The sequence below is a fragment of the Colias eurytheme genome, chromosome 17 (genome assembly GCF_061535395.1).
Source record: "Colias eurytheme isolate Ceu_HAF_F1 chromosome 17, ilColEury1 Martin Lab GWU primary, whole genome shotgun sequence".
Lineage (NCBI taxonomy): Eukaryota > Metazoa > Arthropoda > Insecta > Lepidoptera > Pieridae > Colias > Colias eurytheme.
The window spans coordinates 8190548-8216394 of NC_142996.1; the positions used below are offsets into that span (position 1 = coordinate 8190548).

The window sequence follows — 25847 nt, forward strand, 5'->3', positions numbered from 1 at the left end:
TTCACCTACTTTATTAGAAAAACAAAATGCTGTCGAACGTTACGACTACCTAACAGATAAAAAATAAAAGTGACAGTAAAAAAGGGCGCTAAACTAACAACTACAGACTATACATATAATCGGCAATCACAGATAAATTAGGACCTACGCTATTGTACACGACATAATATGCACGTATGTTTTTTTTTAATTATGTTATTTACAATTAACATGTCTAAGGTGGGTTAGTATTGAAAAAATATTTTTTTCACTGAATATATAAGTAGAAAGTACAAAATAAATAAGTTTTATTTTACGCAATATTAAGAAAATAGTAGAAAATGAAGCACCAGGTTTTGTGTTAAAGAAATAGAAAGTTAAATTACGCAACTATTATTTAAGTTTCACTATATTCGCACCATCTTACACAATAAGTTCTAAGTATTCAATGCAATTTCGTTGCATTACAATAAATAAATAAATGTATCTTTTATATTTTGTACAAACACATTCACTTTCATGTCGCGAATTAGTGTTTCGATTGGTTTTTCTTCAACATTTTTATTATTTTTTGAAAATCTTTTTCTTCTTCCAGGAAGAAATGGGCATATTTTTTAAGGTTTTCCCTTATGATCTACGGTTGCATCAGATCATTTAATATGACATTAAAATATAATTTTTAGTAGGTACATTAGTGTGCGTTTTTTCTTAGTGTACGAGTCTGCACTAGACTACTTAAATACCTCTACCAGTCTTCTATTCTTTCTGGTTTAGTTCAAGAATGACGCCATTAAAAATAAATTCCTCGCCTTTTACAGAAGTAACACTATTTTGACAGCTTTTTTTAACAGTTGCTTAAATACTATAGTTTCTTATAAGAGTCAATCATGAAATTGAATAAAGGGCGTTCTCATAGCCTCACAAATACACTTAAGATTTATAAAATTGAATTTTACAGATCATAATATTATGTATTTATTCTTATAGTAAGAGCCAATCATGTAATTTAAGTAAAGGGCGTTCTTATGGCCTCACAAGTATACATAAGATAACATTGAATTTTACAAATCATACTATGCATTTATTTGTAAAACAATATAAAAAAGTAGGCATTTCACTGGACAGACAGTATTATTTTAAAAGTACCAGAGAACATGCTTTCTATTAGTGATAAGATTTATTTTAAGAGACTAAAAATCATAATGGAACGTAATATTTATGAGTGTATCATTTTAAACTGCAATAGATTTATCATTACCTAGTAAAAAATCAACAATTTTTTCTGGTACTTTAAAAAAAATACTATTTTTAAATTAATTCTACTTTTCGTGTCTCCCTAGCGCGTCCAAATTACTGTGATGCGAGTCAATTCTATTCATATTCGCTTTAAATTCATCCCTCAAGTCTTTGCTCAAAGTCGGCGAACTTGGCAATTCCTTGTCGACATTCTGTCGTTCCGACGCGATAAAGTCGTGCGACCCGTTCACGTGCGGTCGTTCCGATATTTTTGTCGTGTCGTAGGATAGATCGAAATTCGACACAGATTTAACTTTGTCCGCTGCTTCTAACCCCGCTGACATCGATATTGATGTTGGATTGTCTGTTAATGAAAAAAATAATTATTTTGAAAAAAAAAAAATGTTAAAAAGTAGCAGCTTAACAAAAGTTATAAAATTCACTTTTGACGTGACAACGTCTTATAATTCGATAGAGCCGGCTGCACGCACGAAAAAACATGACTTATGCGGCGTTACCTCGCTCTGAGGCGTTCCAAGTAAGGCTTGAAGTGCAAGCGAGAGCGCGGAACGAGCGACAAAGAAGCACAATCGGACGTTGCACGTTGTCACGTTCAACTATCATCAGTAAACCAACTTTACAGACAACTAATTTTTTTTTTGTAAAAATATTAGTTTTTTTTCTCACCAAAGAACAAATCAACTCAAAGATATTTTTTGTGATTGAGATTACTGGCGAAAGTCCCATCAAAGTCGTTCTAGTTATTTGGGAGATTCGATAAAAAACTAAATGAATAAAGGACACTCATATATTTATAAGTAAATAATTTACCTTTAAGATTATCAGGCGTTATGGGTGTTTTGTCATCTTTGTGGTCTTTGGGCATGGACATAGCTCGCGGACTTAGCATACCTAAAACCCTGCATAAAATAAAACACTTGTAATAATCCTCAAGCTCAATAAAATGAGCGTAAATAATTAGATTTTTTTAAAACATTTAAAAAGAGCTATTTATAAAATATCAGGTAGTTAAAAATCAGTACAGTTATTTCTGAGATAAGCTGGCATTAACTGCTATTAGTTTATGAATAATACAGGGTGTCCAGTGGCAGATTTCAATGTTTGAGGGCTTGTAAAAAAAGAAGTATTATTTGTAAACAAAATATTTTTATTAAAGTCAAAAGAAGACGAGTGCGGATTTTATCTTCTGAAAATTACATTTTCCAAATGCCGCCCTTCTACTCTCACACACTCCTCAATCTATTCCGCATGTTGAGAAAAACTTGTTTGCAAAGGGAACTGGGAATTCTGTTTATTTCAGCCCGGATATTTTCCTTCAGTTGTCTTATGGTTGTTGGATTTGATTGGTAAACCACAGTTTTTAGATAGCCCTACAAGAAAAAGTCACATGGACTTAGGTCTGGTGACCTGGGTGGCCACGGGATGGTGCCGTTTCGGGATATGTGCTTTTCAGGAAATAACTGCCGCACTGCGTTCATTGACACATTAGCAGTATGAGCCGTAGCAAATCTTGAATAATCTGAATTTAGTATGGATGGAGCTTAACCTTTTTTCACATACTTAATGACCTGAAAAACGATTTAGGAATTCCCAATATCGACGAACGTGTGCGAAGAGATAAACGAGGATTTTCAATTACAGAATTCATAACAAGTTTAATGTTTTCTATCGTGGATACTGATGGTGCTGGTCCCGACCTAGGGTTATTAATGACTGAACCTGTAGCCCTAAATCTTGCTAGCCACGACTGTATCAAATTTATCGAAGGTCCATCTCTTAAACGATGAATTTGATAATGGTTATTAAACCGACGGCGTGTATTTGCCAGCGAAATCACCCGAAAAGTATGCCTCAATAGCATAAGCGCGATGCTCTCCGCTCCACTGCTCCATGGCGACTAAAAAATCCGCAGAACTCACGCGCTGAATGACACCCCCCGCGTCCCCCTCGCACGTCGCGTTTTAAAACTAGAAGCGTTCAAACATTGAAATCTGCTGCTGGACACCCTGTATTTATTATTTTACGATTATACAACACAATATTTTTGTATTACTAGATTATGAAGTCACATATATTTTATACTAGCTTTCCGCCCGCGGCTTCGCCCGCGTTTTTAGAGAAAAACCCGTTCCCGTAGGATATCCGGGATAAAACCTATCCTTTGTCCTTTCTCGGGTATCAAAATATATCTATACCAAATTTCATGCAAATTGGTTCAGTAGTTCAGGCGTGATTGAGTAACAGACAGACAGACAGAGTTACTTTCGCATTTATAATATTAGTATGGATTTCACAATCATTAGAAAAAAAAATGTATCCAACAAAAGTATCGCCAATTGTGCTAATTGTTTACTATACTCTGTCCATTATATTATTTGCTTTTTGACAGCTTCACGCCTATGAAGGATTGTATTGTCTATGTTAAAATGTCATACAAATAACTATTGTACTTCGTTGACAGGCTCCGCCCACTTAGTGATGTCTACACAGAATTATTCAATGATGGATCGATAAATTATAATAATCGATAGAAATACTCTGTAAAATTTATCCGATACATAAAAACTCTTCTATTATGTTATAGTATAATTTAAACATAAAGACAACCAAATTGTAAGATAGAAACCAATAAATAATAAAATATTAGTATAGTTTAGTTTTAAAATAAAATTCATAGATATGGTTTTATCTTAATAGTACGTTTACGTTGTAATTATTATTTACGTACCTAATTCGATTTATGATAATATTTTGAATTTATAATTGGAATGGTATCACAATCGATAATCTTTTGGACATCACTTCTGGTATCACCCGTCGAGCTGTCAAAAGGCAATTCTTAAAGTGGACAGACTATAGTTTATTTTCAGTTCTCTTTTCTTTTAAAGTGTTCAAAACCATTTATTCATTTAAACTTCAAACTACCCGCAAAAAACCACTCACATTATAATCTCTTATAATATCTAGAATACATACATACCTAGAATTAGAAAGATCTCCAAACGGCGTGTTATGATGTGGCGTGTTGACTGGTGATGTACTTGCTACAGCCCAACCTTCTGCTAACAATGTCTCACCGATATCTATAGAACCTTCTGGAATTTTACAGAACATGTTCATTAATAATAATTTGGAAGGTGGTGTAGCATCAAGCAAATAGTAATTATTTTATAAAAAAATCATGTTTTACAATATTAATTTGTTACTTAAAAAGTAATTATTAATTATTATCCATTATAAATAATTTAGTGTTAAAAATATACTTCAAGGAAAATGTTGAATGAATGAATGAATGAATGAAAATTCTTTATTGCTTAGAAATAAATAAATACAAAATGAATGAAATGAAATGTTATCAATTGACAACATTTCAAAATTTTAAGCTACTTATTTTTTTATTTTAATGAAAACTAGATCAAAAATTATGATACACGTATTTTTTGCTTTCTCTAAATATGGAAGTTTTCATTCATCTTTTTGAGTTTTAAAATCATCTCATTCTAAAATGTCGTAAGCGCCAAATGACGTCATACATACGGAGGAATACATTTTTTCCTTTGCCACATATCTAGTTTAAATTAAAAAAAAAAATCTTGGCAGTTGACATTTTGGCACATTTGTCACTTTGATTTGTCAAGCTTTGTAAATATTGTTATTTATTATTTGCTGATCCAAATTTTAAACAAAAGAAACTTATTCACAAGTACTGATGATGATGACTTTATGCAGGATTTGTTATGGGGTACTGATCATTTCTGTGAAACAAATATACTATCCCAAAAACGTTGGAAAGTGTTAAATAAATACAACTTTTAGTAAGTAAACAAAGTCTTTTATTTCAAGAAAATTATGAACATATAGGCACTATTTTTATAATATAAATGAATTGGTCCAACTCCAATCAAACAAACATCACGCTAATGAGATTAAATTAGAAAACCAAAACACAATAACACGATTTAAAAGTTTGTTTACATGAATAATTCACAAAAATGACATTAATATGAAATTTGACACATGCCATACCCTGTAAATGTCAGTGATAGTTTTTTTTTTTTAGCTTTTTTTAAATTAGGCTAAGGCGTATTTTTATTCCTCCGTATGTATGACGTCATCATCACATTTATCGTTTTTATTTAATTTCTCTTAAAATATGCGATTAAAAAATGAAATAATTTTTTTTCTGTAATCGCAAGAGCAAAATAAAGAAACGGTTTTTTTCTTTCATGGTCTTATAAAAAATGAAATGTTGTCAATTGTTAAACAGTATAAAAACCAAAAATGATTTTGAAGGACATAAGCCATAACTAAATATGTAATAATAATAAAAAACCTGATAAAGGAGTTTTACTTATACATTGAATACAAGAAAAATTCAGCAGTAAAAATCTTATTTTCACAATAACGTTTTCAAATAAATAAATAAATACACATATATTACCATCAGTAACATCATACAACTTGATGCCGGGTATCTCCTTGTCCATATCGCCTCTCATAGACGCAGTTCGCTTGTAAGTACACGTTTTGGACATCAGCGGCTTCCATCGCGCAACCTGTATGGTAATTATTTATTAATTATAAATATTCTGGTGTATAATTTATCAGATTTTCAAATTCGGTGTCTTAATTAAAATATTGTAATGTATTTCTAAATTAGGGCTTATTATTATAACAAGAAATTAATATGACCTATTTCTACCCTTTCTTTAGTCATCATCTCCTTATTCCATTTCATACCAGTAAACATACATAGTATGTCTTATACACAATGACGTATCAAAAAGACGAAAAGGTTATACACAAATAATATTCTATTTTAAAAGATCAACAGCCGTGTATACGCCGCGCTCTTTCACTCTTACATATCACTGATTACATCTCACTCGCTCACCTACACAAGACGGGCAATTACCTGACTTTCACAAAAAAAAAGACGGGTTGCACTCCGGGAGTGCCGGCAGAAGTGAAAACTTGATTATTAACGTTGAGCATGTTTGATATTTTGGAATGGTATCCGTCTTACGCTTTTTCGATCAGGTCACGTGTTCTGACGCGAGTTTAAGATTTTATACCCATTACAGAAAAAGTGCTCAACGCCGCTAAAGAAATTTTCACTTCAAAAATTTAAACTTAATTTATACCTGTGTAAGTTCTTCAAATCGTTCAACAGCTTGTGGATGCCATTTGGGCCACTGTCCCGGTAGAGGCTCTTCAGCTGAAGCCGGCTTCACACCCGCTAGGAAACACTCCATCGCCTGGGAAATGGGTAATTTTTGGTAAAAAAAGAAATATAAAAAATATCTCAAAGTATAATGAGCTATATTCATTTTATAGTATTGTAACTTTTTGTATAGTTCAATTTTGAATTAACATAATATCTGCTTCTCGATTAGATATAACATTTTGAATCGATAATTAAGCTAACATTTATAAGTACAATTATTTACAGCTAATAAGTAATTCGACAGCGGAGTAGGGTTTTATAGGCAATAACGAGAATTATATATATTTACCAAGTATTCAAGGACTCAGTGCATATATTTTTCTAAAACATCTATATGTACGAACCTGGAATCTCAATCGTAGCAGGTCAGCTCTCAGTTCGCACAGTTCGTGAGTTGCAACGTATTCGCTGTCGCCGTAGTCTAAGTAGAATACGTCAGCTACCTACAATTTTAGTACGATTTTATAGATTTTAATTATTGTCCAAATATTCCCGTCCATTATGATCCAAATATCATATTTCAAATTCTGAATGAAAATACATAAGTTTGAACTATAACAATAAATCATTGTTATGTATTGTTTACTACACAACTTGCCTTTACTTATATAGAAATAAAATATAACTAGCCTCTGTTAATAATATAAAATAAAAAAAATCCATTCAATTCATTCATTGTTTCTATCTTTAACATTGTTCATTCACTAAAGATCAGCATAACAGCATAGCACGACTCAAGTTACTTTGAACTTGTCTACTTAACTAGACCACATATTTTATATTCGTTACTAGCTTTCCGTCCGCGGCTTCGCCCGCGTTTTCAGAAAAAACCCCGCATAGTTCCCTTCCCGTGGGATTTCCGGGATAAAACCTATCCTATCTCTCAAGTTGGATCGAACTGCACATGGTGTGCGAATTTTATTATAATCGGTTAAGTGGTTTAGGAGTCCATTGAGGACAAACATTGTGACACGAGATTTATATATATTAATAAGATTTACCAATAATTCATCATTCCTTCATTCATTCATTCCCAACTCACCTGTTGGGTAGCATCAAACTCGTTCGGTCTCAGATCGTCGATGCGAGCGCGGTACCAACGACCGTCATGGCGGAAGACAGCCGCTACCACTTGACCAACGGAAACCGATTTTAACTAGAAAAGGAATAAAATAATCTAATGATCTGTCTTATTGAAGTGAAAACTTCTTTAGCGGCGTTGAGCACTTTTTCTGTAATGGGTATAAAATCTTAAACTCGCGTCAGGACACGTGACCTGATCGAAAAAGCGTAAGACGGATACCATTCCAAAATATCAAACATGCTCAACGTTAATAATCAAGTTTTCACTTCTGCCGGCACTCCCAGAGTGCAACCCGTCTTTTTTTTCTTAATGATATGTATGAAAATGTGATTAGTCAAAGGTTAATGTTTAAAATCCAATCTTTTGAAATATATTGCACATTCGTAAATTGGCGCCAAAAGTGCGTTATATATTTATTTTCTCTCACAAAATAAACAATGCAAAAAAAATGAAAGGAGAATGAAGAATACGATAGTTCAGACTACAGAGTTATTCTTAATTTAAAATGCATTAAAAATTATACTTATGCACTATGAAAGTATTATTTAATATTTTAATACACCTTACATTAAAATTGTAAAATTTTCATAAAGTTGTTTTTAACAAAATCTTTTATCTATGCAAAATAAATAAACTTGAATACTCACAGCATGTGCACTACGATTATCCTTGTTATTATAATAATCCGTCATATGCGCAACCAATTCGTCAAGTTGCGCAACTTGTGGCCCAACAAATTGCACCCAGAATCGCGATGGTGACGACACCGCTGATACGTATACTTCGATTGACGAGCTTGTGTCTGAAATTAGAATTATTATTTATAATAATTTATATATAAATAAATATTTTATTAGGTCATATTTTTGTGTATGTGTGGGTGATTTTGAATTACATGACTGTTAGCAGACGGTGTATGAATTTTTGGTAATATTTTTTCGAGGGTAGGCGCCAAAAAGTAATAACGTATTTTTTTTGCTCTGAAGTGTTTAATATTAAAATAATAGGATATTACATACTTATTTATGGAATTACAATCATAAAATATTCTGTACCTACCAGCTTTTATATCCATTTAAAATTTTCAAATAATAATAAGCCGCTTACTAATATTATCACAAGAACTAAATTGTTCCAAAACATGACATCTATGGAGTCACTGAAACAGTCCATGGTCGATTTGACTGCAACTTTCAACAAGAGGATGGCAGAATTCCAGAAGAACCTAGAAAATCCAGCCCCTGCAAGCACTGACACATCCACTCAAATTGCTGCCGAGTTCAACATGTTTCGTGCATTTGTCACCTCATCACTTGACTGTTTGCAGTCCCAATTGGATATCTTGATGAAACTTTATGATCAACAGGAAACCAGAAGTCGACGAAAAATTTTACTTATCCATGGTGTGCCTGAAAAGAGCCAGGAGAATCCATCGCTACTTGTGTGTGATATTCTTTCCAAACATCTCAAACTTCAGAATTTCATAGAAGACTCCATCAATCGTTGCCATCGTTTGGGTCAAGTACAGGAAGGCAAACCCAGACCAATTGTTCTAAAGTTGACCGATGTGAAACTCAGAGATAAGTTGTGGTCGAATAAAGTCTCTTTAAAAGGTTCCGGTATTACTCTTTCTGAGTTTTTGACAAAGCAACGGCATAATGCTTTTATGTCTGCTCGTAAGCGCTTCGGTATTGATAAGTGCTGGACTAGAGACGGCTGCATTTTCATAATTGGACCTAATGGCACCCGTCACCGTGCAACCTGCATTGCAGATGTTGATGCCATTCCTGTTCCAAATGCTGCTTGTCCTACATCTTCTATTCCTGCCAGTGAGGATCAATTAAAGATGACAAGATAGTTAGCTCTAGGCCGAAAAGACTGCATAAAGTGAAATAATTTTTATATACTTTGACTTTTTTATTATTGTTGTGGCTTCTGTAAGTAATACTGCACTTTTTAATGTATCTTTGCGATGATTATTATCCTAAAACTTTTCTTTCTCATATTATACTCTCAATACAAACTTTCTTTAAATAAACATTTATTGTAAATTATTGGATCAAAGTAAGGTAAACTTAAAACTATAGCTAACAACATTAGTACAACCTTCAAACTTTTTAATTTTTCTTATTTCACTTGTCAAGTCAATGTCACAATGACACTATCTGTCAAAGTGTACTCTTGTCTGTAATCTGTATTATCAATACTTTTTGGAGTCCTGGATACTAAGACTTTGGTTGTTTTTTTTTTTATAAATATTAAATAGTTTATGTCTTTCTTTTTGTATGATGATGTGAAGCGTTTATTATGTAATTAGTAATTATTTCCTTTTATTTTGCTGGAGGGTACAGGATAAATCTAAAAACTTCGATTAATTTATTTATAAATTATAATATTTATTTATTTTATTAGTATTTATTTTTTTAATATATATATTTTATAATATAATATTATATAGTTATATATTTTTATTTTATTTTATAGAATGTCTTTTAGCAGTTTAAATAGTAGCTCCTCGGAGCAATTAACAAGCCTGGAGAAGTAACAATTAATTGAACAATAAAGCACTAGTTTGGCCTTTTTGGCTTATGGCAAAATGTCATGCGAAAAAAGAGGACAGATATATGTCAGTTCGACAGTTTGAAATGACATGTAGCCATTGAAATTTGTTTTAGTGACCAGTCTGGTCACTAACGCATGGTGATTTTAATTATTGTTTTTGAAGTGAAAAACGTGTTTTCTAGTTTCTTATGTTATTTTCTGAAAAGTTAATTTACTAAAGATTACATGGCTTGTGTTGTTCACGGCTGTAAAAGCCGTAGTACTGGGAAATCGGATGAAGATTGGAATTTGTCTTTTCACAGGTTAGTGTTTTGATCAATTATTTAATTAATTGTATTATGAATAAGTTAATTTACGTTATTTTCATAATCATCTATGTTTTATCTAACCGTCATCATTGAAATGAAATCATAATCAGCTTAGTTTTTAGAAAAAATGCAAAATATAACTTCCATAGTGTTGTGCAATTATCGATACTTGAGTAGGTACGAAGTACTTCATTGATAATGACTGCTTTAGGTAAGGAGAAAAAAAAAGGTATTTAGGTATGGATTTTATTGTTATTTGCAGGTTTCTGGCTTGAGAAAAATTAAAAGATGTTTGGGTTAAAGCTATAGCACAGGGAAAATTGGAAGCCTTCAAAACATTCTCGGCCTTGTTCAAATCATTTCGAATCAGACGGGAAGAAAAGTAAAGTGCTTTGCAGAGATGCTGTGCCACAAGTTTAAGGTGGCATCTATTTTAAATAATAAATATTGTAATTTGTTAATTAAGTATCGAAATAAAATGTTGTAAAAAAATTAATGTTCATTTGTTTTATTTGAACCAATATATTTTAAACTTTTACCAATTTTTTCCTGTGGGAATGAGTTATTTTCCCGCGGTAAATTGTAGCCTACATGTTATTCTGATGTTTAATCTATAATGTGTATAATTGTAAAGTTCCATAAAAACTCATTCAGTAGTTTTTTCGTGAAAGAATATAAAATGTCAATTCTTTATTTTTATATATTTTTGCTTTTATAATATTAGTAGGATACGATAATTGATTTGTAAAAAGATCAACCAGGTGGAAGTCAGATTCGCGCACGAAGGGTTCCGTATAATTCTATGAATGAATCTATGAAAACAGGAAAAATACGTACCTTTTTACGAAACCATAAAAAACAACCTAAACCGAAATACCTAATAATATTTTTTTATAAATACCACTACCATACAATGCAATACGCATCGTAAATGAATAATTCCAAATTAAACGAATCTTAAAATTTGGAATTACCTATCCATAATTCAAAATTAAAAGAATCTTAAATTATCTTCAAGCAATTTTATAACTTAATTTTTTTATTTATCGATATTTTAGTATTCGATAAAGTGGCAAGCACTACCTTTTTAGAACAAAAAGTGGCTACATGTGGATTTGAATGCCAAGCCGATAACAGTGTGTTGTCTCTTTCTATCGCATTAATTAGGGTATTGAATAAAAGAGAGCCACTATATAAGAAACGTTCAATTAATTGTTACTTCTCCAGGCTTGTTAATTGCTCCGAGAGTAGCTCTGATGAATTTCTATCCATTTCATCGTCTGGTAGCTCGTGCAGTGGCGATAATTTTTACGATGCATCTTTTCCTTCTATCAGTTCCTCAATTTCTTCCGAATTCTCCTCTTACCCCCAAAATTTTAACATCGTTCACATAAACGCTCAGAGCATTCCGGCGCACTTTTCTGATATGCTGGTCTCTTTTGACTGCGCAAATCTTCACGCTATCCTGGTGTCCGAGTCTTGGCTCAAACCTAGTCTCCCTTCTTCCTTCTATAATCTTCCTGGTTTTCACTTAATTCGTAACGACCGTGTCGGGCGGGGTGGTGGGGGTGTGGCTATATACTTACGATCACACATTCCCTTCACTGTTATTAGCTCTTCACCTCAACCTCCTCCGTCCGATGCGGCGGAACATCTTCTCATCGAAATTTCTTTGCTTCATACAAAAGTTCTTCTGGGTGTTTTCTACAGTCCTTCTCTAACTACTAATTTCTTCAACTACTTTGAAAACACTCTTGATGAACACATTCCTTTATATACTCACGTTATTTTGATGGGAGATTTTAACACGTGTTTATTAAAACAGGATTCGCGTAGCTCTAAACTCCTTTCTATCACTGATTCCTTTAATTTACATTGTCTACCTTTAAAAGCAACACACTTCTTTCCGAACTCTACTCCTTCCCTCTTAGACTTAATGTTTGTGTCGAATCCTAATCATGTTCCTACGCACGGGCAATTCCCAGCTGTCTCTTTTTCCTATCACGACCTTATTTTTCTCTCCTATAATATCCAGTTGCCCCGTGCTAAAAAAGTAACCGTTTTGCGTCGTAACTTTGGTGGTATAGACATAGAGCGACTTAGTGATGATGCCCGCAATATTAATTGGTTGTCTGTCAAAAACGCTGAATCGATTGACGAAAAGGTGCAGAACTTTAATTTCCTAATAACTCAGTTGTATGATAGGTATGCACCACTTAGGCCAGTTAAATTAAAGCACGCGCCATCACCTTGGTTAACTCCCGAAATCAGACTTTTAATGAAGAAGAAAAATCGCGCTAAAGCTAAATTGAGATCCTGCAAATCTGATGCAAATCGTGAAAAATATAAGAATATTCGAAATCACTGCAATACTATGTGTAGGGATGCACAACGACGCCATATCCATGATTCGGTCGAAAACGGCGACCCCCAACATGTCTGGAAATTTCTTAAATCATTAGGAGTTGGGAAAAATAATAGTCATCAGCTACCATCCGACCTTAACGTTAATAACCTTAATAGCTTCTTTTGTTCGTATAATTCAATTCCTAATTTCAATAATCAAATAAGTATAAATCATATTTCTAGTCTTCCAACTCCTAACTATCCCCCGTTTACTTTCACTCAATTCGCCGTAGCTGATGTTAAGAAGATTATCTTGTCTATATCTTCGAAGGCCGTTGGCACCGACTCCATTTGCCGTGATATGATCATTCCTATCCTTGATATCATCGTTCCAATCATTACTCACATCCTGAACTTTTCAATTTCATCCCACAGCTTCCCTACCATTTGGAAAGATGCTCATGTTATCCCTTTACCTAAAAAGAATAATCCGACATCCTTCAATGAGTATCGTCCCATTTCCATCCTACCCTTTCTGTCCAAAGTACTGGAACGCTTAATTCATAAACAGTTAAGCCAGTTCTTGTACAGTAACAATATCCTTAGCCCTTACCAATCCGGCTTCCGTCCTGGTCATAGCACGGTAACTGCCTTAGTCAAAGTCGCCGACGATATTCGCTTAAGTATGGACAAGCAGCAGCTCACCGTATTAACTTTGTTGGACTTCAGTCATGCCTTTAACTCCGTTGACTTTGAAATCCTGCTGAGTCTGCTAAAGTCTATTAATATCTCTCCTGCGGCAATTGATTGGTTTCGTAGTTACCTGACTGGTCGACGGCAGCGTATTATGTATGATGATCAATTTTCATCGTGGTGTAATATTGTTGCTGGAGTACCTCAGGGTGGCGTGTTGTCTCCACTTCTCTTTGCCATTTTTATAAACTCCTTGACTCCTCATATAACGTCTCTCTACCATATGTATGCAGATGATCTTCAAATTTACACCCATTCAGATGCAGGGTCTCTACCGGAGGCTATAAGAGTGACAAACGCTGATCTAGCTTCCATAAGTAAGTGGAGTACACTTTTTGGCCTACAGATCAACCCTAACAAAAGCCAAGTTATTATAATTGGAAGCCCACATCTTCGCTCAAAAATTAGCTGCGCCGATTTACCCCCCGTGCAATTGGATGGAATTGTCATACCTTATAGTTCGAATGTAAAAAATCTTGGTATAACTTTCGATGAGGTTCTTTCTTGGGTGCCACAAGTCAAAACTGTCAGCAAAAGAGTATTTGGAGCAGCTAGCTCTTTAAAGCGGTTAAGTCATTTCTTGCCTATACCCACCAAAGTTATGCTAGCTCAATCCCTTCTCCTTCCCCTCTTAGACTACGCGGACTCTTGCTACACGAACCTCAGCGAAGATCAGCTCAATAAACTTGAGCGATTGCAAAATTTTTGCATCAGGTTTATATTTGGTCTTCGCAAATTTGACCATGTGTCTGAGTTTCGCAAGAAACTCAAGTGGTTACCTATCCGACTGCGTCGGAATGCTCACACTCTCCATCTCCTCTATTCCATCCTTTTTAATCCCTGTACTCCTAGCTACCTAAAATCCAATTTCCACTATCTTGCTTCCGACTCCTACTCACTCCGCTCCTCTGATAACTTTCTTCTTCGTTTCCCTGTGCATGGCACTAAATTATACGGTACATCGTTTACGGTATCGGCAATCCGCTTATGGAATGCCCTTCCGGAAACGATTCGACGCGCCCAGACGTTACGACCGTTTAAAAAGATGCTGAAAGACTACTATCTATCTATATAAGTACTGTCTATGTATATTATGTTTATGTAATTATGTATGTAATATATTCAATAAGTATGTATGAATAATATATTATTTAGTATAATATATGTTTAGTATGTTTATGTATACTGTATATGTATATATTATATTGTAGTTATATACATATAGTGTTTTATGTATTATGCTTTGTTTTAATTCATTTTTTTTTTCTTTTTTTTAACGTTATTATTGCTAATTGGCTACCTTAAGTTATAATTTGTCCTTTGCCTGAAGGTTGCCTGGCAGAGATGGCTTTGAGCCATAAGGCCGCCGTTTGTACATTTTAAATTGTTTTGTTTTATGTACTTTCATTGTAATTTGTTGTACAATAAAGAGTAAATAAATAAATAAATAAATAAAATTAAATATTTTATTATTGTATGTGTGTCTATCTATGGGCATACTGTGTTTATGACATGTATGAATGTAAATGTGTGTTTTCATAATTTAGTCGTTTTGAAACGGATGAAGAATTTAACTACTTTTATATTCTAATTAACGAATTCTGTATAGAAATTGTAAAAGCATATTGTTTTTTTTATTATGCATATGTGGTACAATTATTACTAGTGTATTGTGTGTATGATTTTCATTACTCATTTAGTATCACTTTACTTTCTGTAGTAAAAAACTATTAAAGATTAGGAATAAGTGGTATTGTGTAAAATGTATAGATAATAATAATGTCAATAAAACATTATCCCATATTATATTCTACATATAACCCCTAATAAACATAAGACAATATACATAACACTGTAACACGTAATTACCCTGTACCTCAAAATTCAAACACAAAATCTAAAACTAAACTAAAACATGCAAAAATAAACACACAACTAACAAATTACCACCAAACAAACAAAAAATAATAAAAAAATACCTTTAAATAATTTTCTGCTATTCTATTTAAGTGGAGTATAATGACTAATGAGACACGAACTAGATGCAATAAAAACTTGTTAAATGTTCATTATGTAACATTTTTAATAAAAAAATAATAATAATTGGCTTTTTCGTCAAGAATTTTTTTTTTTGGATTTCGCATAATGTTTAACTTAACACAGTACTACTAAAAATGGTTATAAATATAAATCCTTTGCCTCATTTCTGTAAACTTATGCGTGTAAAAATGAGGACAGCGGGCAGAGACGTAGCCACGGGGTCTATTTCGATAAAATCTTTAAAAAAAGGAGAACTGGCCACTACATCTGTCAACCTACAAAAAAAAAAGCTTGAAACATCTTCATCGGCCCGCCTTACCCACATAGCACACGATAGCGAGATGAAAAAAAAAAGTAGTACTGGCCACTAAAAAAAGTAAAGCTGGCCACATTACAAAAAAAAGACGTGTGGCACTCGGGGACTGCCGCGGTAAAGCTATTGCATGCTATGCCTTCAAGCCACCTCCGCGCCCGTCGGAGTGGGGAGCGTGAGGTTTTTTCGTTACTAAATTTCTGGATTCGGTCCCCGCGCTCAAGGCCCGCGATAGAAGCTATGCAATAGCTTAAAAAAAACATCTCCATCTTCCCGCTTCACAAAACACACAAGCATGCTCACCCGTGCGCCTGTATCGCACGCGCTTGGCGTCACCTGTGTCCGTGGCGGTGGGCGCGGGCGAAGCCGCCGGTATGCTGATCGGAAGGCGAGGGCGCTTCGCCTGTTCGACTTCACGACGACATTTCTCTTGGGCGACCTGGGAATGTTTTGTTAGTGAAAAAATATTTTTCGAGTTTATAATACCTGAATGGGATTGATTGATATTAAAGAAGTGGAGAAACATAATTTAGTTTCATTATTTGGTTTATGCTTAAATAAATAATATAGTAATTTTGAAAAAACTATAATTTGAAATTTCTTTCAACTAAAGGTATCTTTAGCAACATGTTAATCTTCACGCTCAATTCTGTGCACAATGCTTTAATCATAAATGTATAAATCAGAATTTTCACGGCTTAGCATAAACATAAATTAGTTTGAATCTTGGAAAATTTCATATTAGTTATTTTATTCAAATTATCTAGGTAGGTACATATTTATTTCAGCCATTATTGCCATATACCTAACCTATTAGAATTTACATCATAAAGAACTTCATATTTTTTGAGGATTAACCAACCAAAATCTAATAAAATGAACATATTCTAAAACTCAAAAATTATTACCCAACACAATCCGCAAAAAAATCCAACTTCTACAATCTACCCACAGTAAATTATAAAAAAAAAACTCACACAATTGTCAATAAGTTTCTTCGCTTGTTCGATCTGCTCCTTTGTCCCCCGGAAGGTGATTCTCTTCAGCTCGTTATTGTTACCACCGCCTGAACTCTCGACCTTGACTCTCGCGCCGCTTAAGTGACTTATATCGTTTATGTTTTCACCGCCTGTGCCTGCAAAATTTAGATTAATTAATTGATTTTTATATTTACTGTATAGTTCGATTCAAACTTAATGGCGGTTCGGAAGTTAGGTGCAGGTGCGAGTGCGGGTGCGCATAGCTCCCTTAACGTTCCGCTAATACCTAAAATTGTTTTCTGCGCATCGGATCGTACGATGTTCCGAGCCGCCATTAAGTTTGAATCGTACTGGTTTAAATGTGTGCCAAATAGATTGTGTAGGTATGTGGATATGTGTGTTATAACTTCTTTGAAATTTAGTCTTATTAGTGTGGATTTCATCTACATATGGCATGTTTTGCACGCCTCATAAGCGAAGCGTTGAGGTGGGTACTACTGTCACTTCGCGCAAAACATCTGATTTTTCAAACTTAAAATGTCTTTATGTATCATACATTGTTTCAAAGTATTATCATTCCTGAAGGGATATGAAAATTTTCTTAAAATAATTATTTGTAGCCTTACTTACCTTACTTTTTATGGTCAAAAGTTACAATAACTTACTATGTTTAATGATGTATGCTTTTTTCATAAATATTATATTTTAATTAAATATTTTCTTCGTCTTCATTTAACCACATTGTTGTATTAATTAATTACAAAAGAGTTTGTTTTACCATATAAATAAAACTTACCAATGATTCGTCCAACCGACCACCCAGGTACCTCCATAAAGTCTTCCACTATAGTAGGCTGCTGTTTAATAAAGTCATGAACCATAGTCTCCGCGAGTTGGGTTGCGTTTGTCCGTCCCCTGATTATACACACATCATACTCTTTGTCCGTAAACTTCTTGAAATGTATTAGAGCACCAGATTTTTTTTCGATTTCTTTTATGTTTGAACCATTTCTACCTGAAAATATTTAAGCAGGTTTGTTGTTTCAGTAGAATATGATAATTTTTGATATGCAAGGCAAAAGACGAGGGTTAGAAACCCGCCGTATGATCAAATATTTTCTATTCTTTAAAAATTTAGATTTATATTTCATCGCTTCATTCTTCAGATATTATTTACTATGTAGTTCCCTTTTTCAATGCTAGCAACCACGCACGCCTTTAGATTTTTTTTTTTTTTTTTTTTTTTAATTGAGGGTATTACGACCTGACAATTATTTGCTCGCTTTGTACGATATTCATTCCTTTTTCGTGCGCCGCAACATACGGACGTCCTAAATAAGTGCAAGTGTCGTCATGCCGAAAAGAAATTCTAAGGAGAAAATTGATTATTATCGTATGAAGATTAGGAAGTTGGAGAATAAACATCGTCGTTTATCTTCGGAATCCGAAGACGATACAAGTAAGTACTTTAAAGTGTCTCTATTTCGATTTGTAATACGACGCATCAAAGTTTCATAAGATTACTCAAAAAATCGAAGCGTTGAAAAATATTCAAATATTTTTCGTTTAAACCGGGAGGATGTCCGAGATGGCATCACGAAGGTAATTTAACAACTTAATACTTCGAAAAGTGAAATATTATTTAAATATTACTAAATTTATGCCGGGAGGATGTCCGCGATGGCATCACAAAGGATAAATAATTTTTAAGTTTAGACTTCAAGGATATTAAGTATTTATGAATTATGATTTACTTATTGCTAAATTTATACCGGGAGGATGTTCGAGATGACATCACAAAGGTTAAAATAGAAAATTTATACCGGGAGGATATCCGCGATGATATCACAATGGTTATTTTATTGGTATATAATTGTTTATTTAATTATTTAATAATTACCTGCTTATCCAGGAGGCTATTCGAGATAATAGCACGATGGATTATTAGTTGAATATCAACTTACCTAAACTTAATTAATTTTGAGTAATTTTATAAGTACCCTCGATAACAATACTTTTTGTTGTCAGGTCGAGCAGATTCAAGCATGGAAACTGCGTCCATTAATCCGGATCCAGATAACCCAGTAACTGACCCACCGACAAATTTGCCGGGAATAATTACAAACAATACGACTGATCCAGCTGTGCTTCAATCAAATGAACCAGTAACAATTGATGCGTCGCCTTCTCAACCGGAGCCTGTTGAATTAGAACCCGATATCTTAGCAGCATTGGGTGAAGCTAATGATGAGATCCCTGAGTATGGTGAGAAGATTCACGAAAGTCTCGCCAAAATATGGTTGCCGATCCTCAAGAAAGGGTTGATAAAGGAATCAAGAGAAAGTTTTCTAAAAACTTACTTGATTCCCGATAATTGTGTTTTACTCCAGGCTCCTACATTAAATCCGGAGATTCAGGCGGCAATTCCTGAATCCGGTAAATTCCGGGATAAGAAAATGGCTGTTTCACAGCAACAATTAGGGGCCGGTATAACAGCTGTTAATAGGGGCTTAAACTTGCTTATTAGCAACGAAAATAAGATGGAAGCTATTAAGTTTATAAGTGATGGTTGTCGCATACTCTCTGACCTCCATCATCAACAAACAGAAACAAGAAAAAAGTTTATTACGCCTTGCTTAGACAAAACTTTTTTGCAAGTTGTCGATCAGTCTGAAAGGGATAATACCTTGTTTGGAAACAATTTATCTGACAAAATAAAAGCTTCGAAGGTTATAACAAAGCAGGGTCAACAAATAAAGAAAACACCCTCCACACCAAAACCTTCTAGTTCACGTGTCCATACAGCACACACAACTCGCAGTAGTTTCCAGGGAAACTGGCAGACACCTTCTCGCTTTCAGTCAAACAGGGGGGGGCGAGGAGGTTACAAGAGGAACATTCAAAGACCAACCCCCTCTTCGCAGCCAAAGATGACCAGCTCGAGCAGATATCGTGCACCAAAACGACAATAAATCAGGTACATGCTGGAAGAATTACGTTATTTTACAATTGTTGGCGTAAAATTACTAATAATACAACCGTTCTTAAATGGGTTAAAGAAGGTGTTGATATACCATTTTCTAATCCGGTTTTTCAAAATTCTGTGCGTACCCAACTTTGGTCGGGGCAAGATAAAGCTGATATGAGTTTGGCAATACAAAACCTCATACATTTGGGAGCTATTAATGATTGTAAGCCAATAAAGGGCGAATATATCTCAAATATATTTTTAGCAAATAAATCAAACGGTGGTAAAAGATTCATACTTAATCTTAAGAACCTTAATACATTTATTGCAAAATGCCACTTTAAAATGGAAGATCATAGGACAGCGTCGAAACTCATTCCCGAAAATGGTTTTATGGCTACTATAGACCTCAAAGAAGCTTACCTTTTAGTGCCAATCAAGCCGGCATTTCGCAAATTTTTACGTTTTCATTTTAAAAATAGCAAAGGCAATAATGTAACTTATGAGTTTCAAGCTATGCCCTATGGTCTTTCTATTGCGCCAAGAGTGTTTACTAAATTAATGAAGGAAGTTATAGCATCTCTTAGACGCCGAGGTTTTAAATCAGTAATTTACCTCGACGATATTTTATGTATTGGTAAAAATTACACAGAATGTCTAAATAATGTAAACGAGACAATAAAACTATTGTCATGTCTAGGGTTTGTAATCAATTTTGAGAAAAGTTCATTGATTCCAAGACAAGAATGTAAATTCCTTGGGTTTATATATGATACATGTAATTTAACATTGTCTTTGCCGGATGATAAACGTAATAATATTGCACATTTAGTTAAGAAGTTTTCAAAATTACCTATTTGCACAATTCGAGAATTTTCACATCTAATAGGTGTCTTGGTTGCAGCTTGTCCTGCTATTAAATACGGGTGGCTTTATACTAAAATGTTAGAAAGGCAAAAATATTTATTTTTAAAACAACATAATCATAATTACGATTCCAAAGTTCAGTTAGAAAGTTATATTCTGGATGAACTAAATTGGTGGTCACAACACATATCTAATAAAACGAATTTTCTGAAAACTCCAAAATTTACATTAGAAATTTTTTCAGATGCCTCAAGGACAGGTTGGGGAGGTTTTTGCAATAATAAAAGAGTACACGGCTCATGGAAAGAATGTGAAAAAACCTATCATATAAATTATTTGGAGTTAATGGCTGCCTTTTTAACTTTAAAAATATTTGCAAATAACTATTTTAATTGTGCAATATTATTACGAATAGATAACAACACTGCTGTTAGTAACATAAATAGAATGGGTGGAATACAATTTCCCCACCTGAACAAAGTAACGAAGCAACTTTGGCAATGGTGCGAGCTTCGAAATATATGGTTGTTCGCGTCTTATATTAATACTAAAGATAACGTTCACGCTGACAAAGAGTCAAGAAGAATAAATCCTGATATTGAATGGAGTTTATCCAATAAAACATATCAAGAAATTATAAGAGCATTAGGTAAACCAGATGTTGACTTGTTCGCTTCTCGCACCAATGCTAAATGCAAAACGTACGTCTCATGGCATCCCGATCCGGATGCATCTTGTGTCGACGCATTCACCATAAATTGGCACAATATAAATTTTTACGCATTTCCCCCATTTACTCTTATTTTGAGATGTTTACAAAAAATAGTAAATGATGAAGCGTGTGGAATACTAGTTTTTCCGTGGTGGCCCTCTCAGCCATGGTTCCCTCTCGTCAGAGAGCTAATATCTTCAGACATTATGTATTTTAAAGCAGATACGAATCTAACGCATTCTCATTCCAGTCACCTGTCGCGCCCACTGCACTCACACCTTACACTGGCTGCAGCGAGGCTCTCCGCGAAGCCTTCCTACGGAGAAACATCCCATCGGAAGCTGTCGAACTAATGTTGGCATCGCTTTCCAGTAACACTAAGAAGCAATATAACGTAACTTATAAATTATGGTGGCAATTTTGTCTAGATAGAAATATTTCCAATTTTGAAAGTACAGTAGCGACAGTTATATCGTTTTTAACAAATGAGTTTAACAAAGGGGCTTCATATGGTACTTTAAATTCGCACAGGTCTGCCTTGTCTTTAATCTTGGGAAATAATATCGGGTCGGATGAATGCATAAAACGACTCCTAAAGGGAGCATTCAAATTGAAACCCAGTAAACCTAAATACAATTATTCTTGGGACCCACAATTAGTTTTGAACCATATTTCAAGCTGGTTTCCTAATATAAACATTAATTTGGAGCAGTTGACTAAAAAATTAGTAATTTTACTTGCGCTGTGTACAGCACAGCGGGTCCAAACTTTATCCCTTATGAAGCTTAATAATATTTATTTCTCAGACAGTGGAGCTAAGATTTTCATAACAGACTTAATAAAAACTTCGGCTCCGGGTAGAGATCAACCCCTTCTTATACTTCCATACTTTAAAGAAAATATAAGTATTTGTCCCGCTACTGTACTTTCTGATTATATCAATGTCACAAAACATTTGAGGAATGAAGAGGACAATAGATTAATACTAACTTTTAAGAAACCTAATAAACCCGCCACAACTCAAACAATCAGTCGTTGGATCAAAAACGTGTTATCGGAAAGTGGTGTCAACATTTCAATATTTAGTTCACATAGCACAAGACACGCTTCAACATCTACTGCTTGTGCTAGTGGTGTATGCGTTGATAATATACGTAAAACTGCTGGCTGGACTAAACATTCCGAAACCTTTGCAAGGTTCTATAAACTTAATGTAGTTAATGAAAACGAATTTGCAGAATCAATTTTGCAAGAATAATGTTTGATTATATTTTTGTAAATTTACAAAATAAAACTAATAATATCTATATATGTTTTATTCTAAACTTGCACCCAAAAATATGATTCTTACAAAACTTTTATCTCTTAACATCTACATAGTAAATAATATCTGAAGAATGAAGCGATGAAATATAATATATGATCAAACGAACTTCAGAGTGAAGTTCGATCATTATTATATGAATCGCTTCATTCGAAGATATTAACACCCACCACACCCTAACCCAAAGTTTTGTAAGATTGCAGACTCTAAAAATAATGAATATCGTACAAAGCGAGCAAATAATTGTCAGGTCGTAATACCCTCAATTAAAAAAAAAAAAAAAAAAAAAATCTAAAGGCGTGCGTGGTTGCTAGCATTGAAAAAGGGAACTACATAGTAAATAATATCTTCGAATGAAGCGATTCATATAATAATGATCGAACTTCACTCTGAAGTTCGTTTGATCATATATTATAGAGCATTTGAATGCGATAAAACCCAAATATCAAGTTCAATAATAAAGTAGTTAAATTTACTTTTGTATAATGGCAAATATTCTTAGTAAAAACAATATGACAATCGGCAGTAAGTAATATTATATTTAACTTTAGATGACCTCAAATGTAAGAAACACAATCTGCAAAAACAAGGTCTGTTGATTTTGTAAATTATACTTCAAAAAGAGTGGATAACTTAACATGTCCATTATTTTTAGCCTTAAGATTTATTAGAATATAGAGCATTCAGCAAAGAAAGACTCATATTTTATTTTATATAATCACTAGCATCTATTTCTTTTTATTCAATATCCTTATTTCACAAATATCCCACTTGCATTTTCAAATATGCAGTAGTAGGAAGTAATAACAGTAACATTTGCTTGTACAAAATAATGTACAGTTATACCAAGGCTTATCAGCGGCAAGCTTAAGAGATCAGTCATCACAGACTACACAATGATAACAGTTACAAATTTACAACATAAACTTCCTCAGTATTATTCATGAATTTACGCTAAACTGAGTTATCTGTATTTTGATACCTCTCAAGGACTTATATTAATATAAATGAGACTATGTATGCAATACAAATTATGAATAAACCGACATAATAATATATGTTTGTTTGAAAAATAAATGAATGAGCTCATTTTCTATTATTTTTCATAATTTGTAAATATTATTTTTGAGATGAATTAACCGGAAAAAATCTTTGTTGTCACTTATGAGTTCATCAGAGTTATGAATTTTTGAAATTCGGAAAACTAAAAGCACAACAGGACAATAACTAACCACAAAAAATGTATGCCTCTCAACTCGACGTCCATTAAAGTACAGTTTAACCAAAATATTAATGACAAACATTGTGAAAGGTTATCTAGACAAATTTACCATTAGTTATGTGAAAATTCTTGAATTTTGACTCAATGCCATGCTTTATAACTTTTCTTGATTACTTTATTAACATTATTGTGATAGTAAAATGAATGTTTACTCAAATAAATTTAATAAACAATTCACTTGTATCCCTAAAAAAAAATCAAGAGAAACTTAAAATGTATATGGCAGCTTACCAATCAACGCAGGCACAATACTTTTAGGCACATGCACTTCAATCACATTCACTCTTGATGTTTTCACAGATTTATCATTTTCCTCATCCTTCTTGAACACATAGTAGACAACAAATGCTGTTACAGTGACTATGGAGAAACCAAGAGCCACTGGTAGTACCAATTTAGTGTTAAAAGGCATGTTGCTGTAAAAAAATATTATAAAATCTTAATAAATTATGATATTATGTTATTTTTATTTATATATTGTAACTTGGCAACTATTTCTAAATATCTTATTTGGGCATCTAATCTTTATTGTATTGCACGCCTCATAAGCGAAGCGTTGAGGTGGGTACTACTGTCACTTCGCGCAAAACATCTGATTTTTCAAACTTAAAATGTCTTTATGTATCATACATTGCACTTGTAAGATAATACATACACACACATATTAAGAAAAAATACTATTTTTAACATTCATGATATTTTTGATGTCATTTTTGTTATTTAAACTAGTTAAAAAACAGTTTAAAAAAGTTCTTTCTTGGACGTCCGTGTGTCTGTATGTGCGGAGGATTTTCTTGTTAACACAATAGCGACCGAAATACTTTACTAATCGAGTCTTTTTTTTCTCTTACGCTTGAGTATGCTCAGGAATAGAACCCTTTCATTTTTCAGGGTCTTATTCGATGTGGTTTAATTGTTATTAAATAAACAAAAATAATAATTAATAAATAATTATTAAAAAAAAATTATGAGGCGTGCACTTTTGGATTTTCCAAATTATCTTTAAAATTGCATATTGTGTGAAAAAATTCAAATAGGTATATTACTACTACAACTAATGTACTAACAATGATGGTTAATTTTAATAGTGCTTATCTTGAACGAATTTTTCTAACGTAAGATATATCTTACTTGAGAATAAGTTAACAAGAGAACAAGGAGACTGGTGGGCTAACCAACTCATACATTAATTTTGTAAAATCCAATATATCAAAACAAAGTTAACCAACATTTGTTTTTTCTCTAATTACGTTTTCATATAAATTTAATCAAGATTCATTCAAATATACTGATAAATCCATTTTTTAAATTTTTTAAAACAACAAACAAGCTCCTTTGTGTTATGGGTCCAAAGTTTCACTCAAATCACAACTTTTCCTTGACCTAATAAAAGCCGTTATTTTTATACCTTTAAACAAAAGTTATTATAAAATATAATTATCACAATTCAATGTAGTAGTACATTCATGAAAGTGATACAATATCTATTAGCAGCTATGACATAATGATGAAAGAAAAGTTACTTCATAGGTAATCTGATACTAGGTAAGTACGATAGAAATTTTAATTTATAGCACTTAATCGTTATTATAGAGGATTTTTAGGAATTCTTATATATTACCTGACCTGTACTTACTTAGATCGTAACTTTTTATATCCAAACAATGTATTTATCTGTTATTTCGTATCGTATTTAAACTCGTGCGAAGAATTCGAACGAATATTTATATCCAATTTGACACATGTCACATACCATTCAATGTCACATCACGGCTAATGGCTATGTCAATAACTTTTGATATATGTGTCGTTCCACGCATGTAGAATAAAGGTAAAATTTCGAAG

At 33.3% G+C, this 25847-nt stretch overlaps 1 protein-coding gene across 1 annotated transcript; it reads right to left on the reverse strand.

Moving 5' to 3' along the window:
- papi (tudor and KH domain containing protein papi) lies at positions 1-25749 on the reverse strand. Its single transcript, XM_090111626.1, has 13 exons — positions 25639-25749; positions 24234-24418; positions 17646-17864; positions 16847-17004; positions 16173-16308; positions 8195-8349; positions 7506-7619; positions 6808-6906; positions 6381-6494; positions 5678-5792; positions 4217-4331; positions 2047-2135; positions 1-1579 (listed from the first exon to the last, which is right to left on the reverse strand). Exons 2-13 carry the CDS (start codon positions 24412-24414, stop codon positions 1299-1301), a joined length of 1776 nt encoding a protein of 591 aa, XP_089967752.1. The 5' UTR covers positions 24415-24418; positions 25639-25749; the 3' UTR covers positions 1-1298.
- Positions 25750-25847: the final 98 nt, after the last annotated feature.